This window comes from Gossypium raimondii, chromosome 8, assembly GCF_025698545.1.
Source record: "Gossypium raimondii isolate GPD5lz chromosome 8, ASM2569854v1, whole genome shotgun sequence".
NCBI classification, from domain to species: Eukaryota; Viridiplantae; Streptophyta; class Magnoliopsida; order Malvales; family Malvaceae; genus Gossypium; species Gossypium raimondii.
Window position 1 is genome coordinate 19,429,523 of NC_068572.1, and position 5,054 is coordinate 19,434,576.

The 5,054-nt window shown below is 30.4% G+C and overlaps 1 protein-coding gene across 1 annotated transcript; it reads left to right on the plus strand.

Annotated features, from left to right (window-relative positions):
• The first annotated feature begins 598 nt into the window (after nt 1–598).
• LOC105790973 (L10-interacting MYB domain-containing protein) lies at nt 599–4,491 on the plus strand. The gene is made up of 3 exons (XM_012618793.2): nt 599–894; nt 3,306–3,644; nt 3,731–4,491. Exons 2-3 carry the CDS (start codon nt 3,306–3,308, stop codon nt 4,373–4,375), a joined length of 984 nt encoding a protein of 327 aa, XP_012474247.1. The 5' UTR covers nt 599–894; the 3' UTR covers nt 4,376–4,491.
• The last annotated feature ends 563 nt before the right edge of the window (nt 4,492–5,054 follow it).

Genomic DNA, 5,054 nt, shown 5'->3' on the forward strand with positions numbered 1-5,054 from the left:
CGAGAAAGACCACACCCATAATTGAATAACATTTATTGCATCAAATTTCATTGTAAAGTTGTTACCCTATCTACCTCACATCGCTGCAATTCTGAAAACCAAAATTTTGTTATTCATATATATATTTGGTAAAATAATTTATTTGGTGTTAGTTTAATCTTTTATTTAATTTTTATTTTTTATCAATTCACTTCAAAATAAATTAAAAAGTTAATATCTGTAAATTTATCAATATGATATACACGTAGATTGTCACGTCAATAATTAATTAGTTATTTTTAAAAAATTAACAAATTTAAAAAATTTTAAAAAAGTATAAAAATTAATTAATTGATAACTTGAAATACAGGTAGATATCATGTCAACAAAGTTAATTTAGGTTAATTTTTCCATCTATTTTGGAGTCATTTGATAAAAATTCAAATTTAAAAATTAAAAGAGACGAAAAATTAAATGGAAGACTAAAATTAATTCTATGGAAATTAAGTTTAAAACAGAAAAAAAACAAAACAAAACAAAAATCAAACATAAAAAAAAATCAAACTTGTATAAAAAGAGAAATTGTGATACTAAGGCTATGTTCTTCATTGCGGCTGAGATGAGCTTTTAGCTAAAAAAACACTTTTCTTTGAAAATCAATGGAGAACACCCTTCATTTGATAGCAAAATATCAGCTTCTTAGAAGGACTTTTGGGCAGATGAAAAGTAGATTTTTTTAGCTTTTCAGCCAAAAAGTGCTTTTGGGTTGGTTACTTTGCCTTTTTAGCCACACGACGCTGGTTCTCTCTGCTGCTACACTGCTCTCTACTCTTTGCTCTTTGCTGGTTCCCTCTGCTGCGCTACGCTGGTTCTTTGCCCTCATCTTTGCCCTCTGCTTTGTTCTGCCCTCTGCTGGTGAGTTTATCTTTGTCTTCTCTTCTTCTCTTCTTCTGTATATTGATTGATTTTCGTCTGGGATTGATTTTCCTGAGGATTAAGTTGGATATATTTTTTTGTTGGATATATTTGGTTGAACTTATGTTGCTGGATCTTTAAGAAGATAGCTATGATTGAAAACAAAACCTTGAAATAAATCACAACCAAATTGGTACCAAACGAGCTACACCTTCTTTCCTGTTCGAACTATCCAAAATCGAATTAAAATCACTGGCTATAAGCCAAGGCTTATTAAAAGATTCAACAATTAGGTCCAGAACCTTAGCTTGAGGACTTGCATAAATTGCTGAACACATGAAAATATTATCCCTTTTCTTGCTACAAACTCTTATGTGGATCACTTGAGCATGAGGACTTGCACAAACTCTTGCCAAATACCCCTAACAAAACCAATAGATTCAATTCGAAATGAATTTTGATATCTCAGTCTGCCAATTATATCTTCAGCTTTATTTTCACTGATCTGGGTTTTCACAAGACAAAATAAATCAATATAAAAATCTCGCATTTATTCCCTCACAAAATTATGAAACCTAGGATCACCAGTACGCATGCAATTCCAAAACATAAGACTTGTGTCCATGAAAAAAATATAATGGTAACAAGTCAACAAAAAACAAATCAAATTACCAGTTAATTTCTGCTTGCCCGCCCACTATTTCAACCAAATCTTCAACCACCATTGCTTCTTCAGTAGCTTGTTTTCTCAGCTTGTTGTTGTGCATGTTATCTAAAATCCAAATGGGTTCTCACCAGCCAATTCTAAAACCTTACCCATTTTTGCCCCATCACCAAGAGCTTGGTGTTCCCAACAGAAAAAGATCGCTTGTGATGTACTAGTGGAAAGGGGGTTAGAAATAGATTTATGAAGAGATTAGAAATAAGAAGCGAAGATGTAAAAAGTAAAAGAGATTAGAAATAAGAAGCTAATTATATATATATTTTACCTGGATTATAAGTCTCTTAAACTCTCAAATCATGTCCATCATAATCTAGTGCTTTCTTTACACTCATTATCACTATCTTAACATATTTTTACCTGGATTCAATAGTAGCAAACCAATTAGCGAGGTCAAATTCAACAAGATTTTGGTGGACTATTTGTATATATATATATATATATATATATATATATATATATATTCTTAATTTTTAGTGTTTATATATATATATATATTTGATTTTATGTATATTATTGGTATTGCTAACATGTGCTAACAAGTTTTCATTTAATTCACTTTTAAAAGTTTTTATATAAAATACTCTTTTCTATATATATAATTAATTTATATTTTCGTAATGCATAGATTGATTATGTGTATTAATTTAAATATGTTATAATAATACATTTAAATTACTATATATTTTAATTTTAACTAAAAATATAGCGGAAATTTAAATTAACACACAACTAATTCGTACATCACGCTAAAATACAAACTAATATTATATATATTGCAACATGACAACCATCATCTAGTCTCAACCACATGTTAGCAATACCAATAATATACATAAAATCAGATATATATAGATTTATAGATGAAATAGAAGAAAATTGAAGTAAATTTAATTTTCTTTTTAACCAATAACTAATCATCTAATTCGCTTGATGTTGGTCAAAAGAAATTAAAATTTTCTTCTTATTCATCTCCTTTGCGCTCAATTTTTTTAAAGAAAGAAATTCGTAAAAAGGAAATGTAGGACTAATGCAATTTAACCTTAATTTTTTTGTCTAAAATGATATATAATATGTCATGTGTAAATGACAATTAATGGCTCAATGATCAAAATACAATAAATTAATAACATTAGAGATCATACCATAATTTTTTTTAAAAATTCGATGATCAAAAAGCAATCCAAAATTATCAAAACATTGTAAACATTGAAGTCCATTTGCCAATAGAAAAAGAGAACCTCTAATCTTCTGAAGTCATTGGTGGCACTTTCCAAAGCCTTGCTGATCACATATCAAATTGAAATGATGATTCGACATCTAATTTCTTAGCTCTTTGAAGCTTGCTTTTCCTTGGACTTCTGGATTTTCAGAACATTCTTCACAATTTTCTGCCTGCTTATTTCTCGCCTGCTTATTTTATTACAAATACAATATGCGAAAGAATGTGTGTTGTGCTAGTTATAAAGATTGAAAGCAAAGGCTTCAACTTTTACAATAAATCCAATAGTTTAATGTGGAAAAAAAATGACTCTTCCCCAACTGGTAGGCAATAAGCTTCATTAATACTTTTTTTTGTTCATGTATATAGTTAAATTTTTGATACACATGTAAACATATATATTTATGTGACATTTGATTTTCTCGATTGCTTTACTGGCTGAAACGAATCTGTTCGTATACACAATAGATGAGCACTTCGGCGATTGAAGTTAGTGATGAAAAAGTGAAATCAATGTGGGATAAGAGATTGACAGACATGTTTTGTGATATTTGTATTAAAGAGATATTAAAAGGCAATAGGTTTGGTATTCATTTCACAAAAGTTGGATGGTTGAAAATAATGACCAACTTTGAGAATGAAATGGGCAAGGGTTTTTCACAAAGACAACTTAAAAATAGGTGGGATGCCCTAAAAAAAGAATGGAAAGCTTGGAAGAAACTTAAAGGCGATGATACTGGTTTAGGGTGGAATCCTATAAAAAGAATCGTTGATGCATCAGATGAATGGTGGGAGAGTAGGCTCCAGGTACATTAAAAATTCTAAATATTTTTTATTTTTTATTTATGAGGTTATTGCCAATTAATATTATTAAACAATCATTTTATATCCAGGTTGTCCCTGAAGCTAAAAAATTTAAAACATCGGGATTTGATCCTGAATTCGAAGGGAAGTTGGATCAAATGTTCATGGGGATAGTTGCAACAGGTGATAAAGCATGGGCACCTTCTTCTGGTACACTCTGTAGTGATTTTTTTGAGGATGTTAACAACGAAATACCTGAAGAGAGTGAAGAAGAAAATATGAGAAATGATGTTCACATTTCAAATGATGTTCAATTTGATGGAAACGGTCAAAAAAGAAAAAATCCTGAGACGTCAAGTTCACATTTCAAAACTGGAAGAAAGAAATCCTCAAAGCAAATTGGAGGGGCTACAAGATTGTCCAGTCAAATAGAAAAATTATGCAATGTAGCTGACAATATGAGTCAAGCCACATCTAGTTTGACTCCTGTTATGGATCCATATAGTATTCCACAAGCAGTCAAAATGCTTGACACAATGTCGGAAGAAGTTCCAGAAGCTAGTCCGCTATACTTTTTCGCACTTAGATTATTGCTCAATAAGGACAAGCGAATTATGTTTTTATCAATTAATCCCAAGATTAGAGCTTTGTGGCTTAAGACGGAAATGGAGGATAGTTGGAAATTTTCTGATCTTCTAGGGTTCAAAGATATCTATTTATGTGTAATCTTTTAGTTATAATGGCTTAAGTGAAGTATATTTTCATCAGTAGTTATTTATGTTTAGTTTTTGGATATTGAATTTATGTTCTACTTATTTATGTATAATCTAGTTTTATTAATAGTTGTTTATGTTTGGTCTTTAGATATTGAATTTATGTTCCACTTATTTTTTACTAAATTAGTTTTATTAATAGTTGTTTATATGTGATTTTGGATATAAAATTTATTCATAGGTGATGAGTATAGTTGAGGATTATAGCGGTGATGAAAGTGATGATGAAAGGGAAAAGAAAGAGATTTTACAACGCATGGAATGTTTTAACTGAATATTTGTTGTTGCATATTCTTCCGTGCAATTATATTACGAGAAGTATATATTAAGGCAACCATGCATGGATTCAAAACAGTCAGGTGAGACATGGATCCGAGAGATCCTTGACGGTCACGAATCACATTGTATGATTAATTTTAGGATGTCTAAAATGGTATTCACAAGTTTGCTGAGAGTTTTGGAGACAAGATACAACTTGCAAACTTCAAGAAACATATCTTCTAGTGAAATGTTGGGAATTTTTTTATACATCTTGGGCACCGGTGCAAAAGTTTCCCAATGTCGAGAAAGGTTTCAAAGGTCTGGATCAACAATAAGTCGATACTTTGTAGTTGTGCTTGAGAAAGTTTCAAGGATGGCC

Excerpts from the sequence above, each read along its gene's own strand:
- LOC105790973 (XM_012618793.2), top strand. The coding sequence starts at position 3,306 with ATGAGCACTTCGGCGATTGAAGTTAGTGATGAAAAAGTGAAATCAATG. Across the intron at positions 3,645-3,730 it reads GGTGGGAGAGTAGGCTCCAG|GTTGTCCCTGAAGCTAAAAA; the intron begins GTACATTAAAAA and ends TTTTATATCCAG.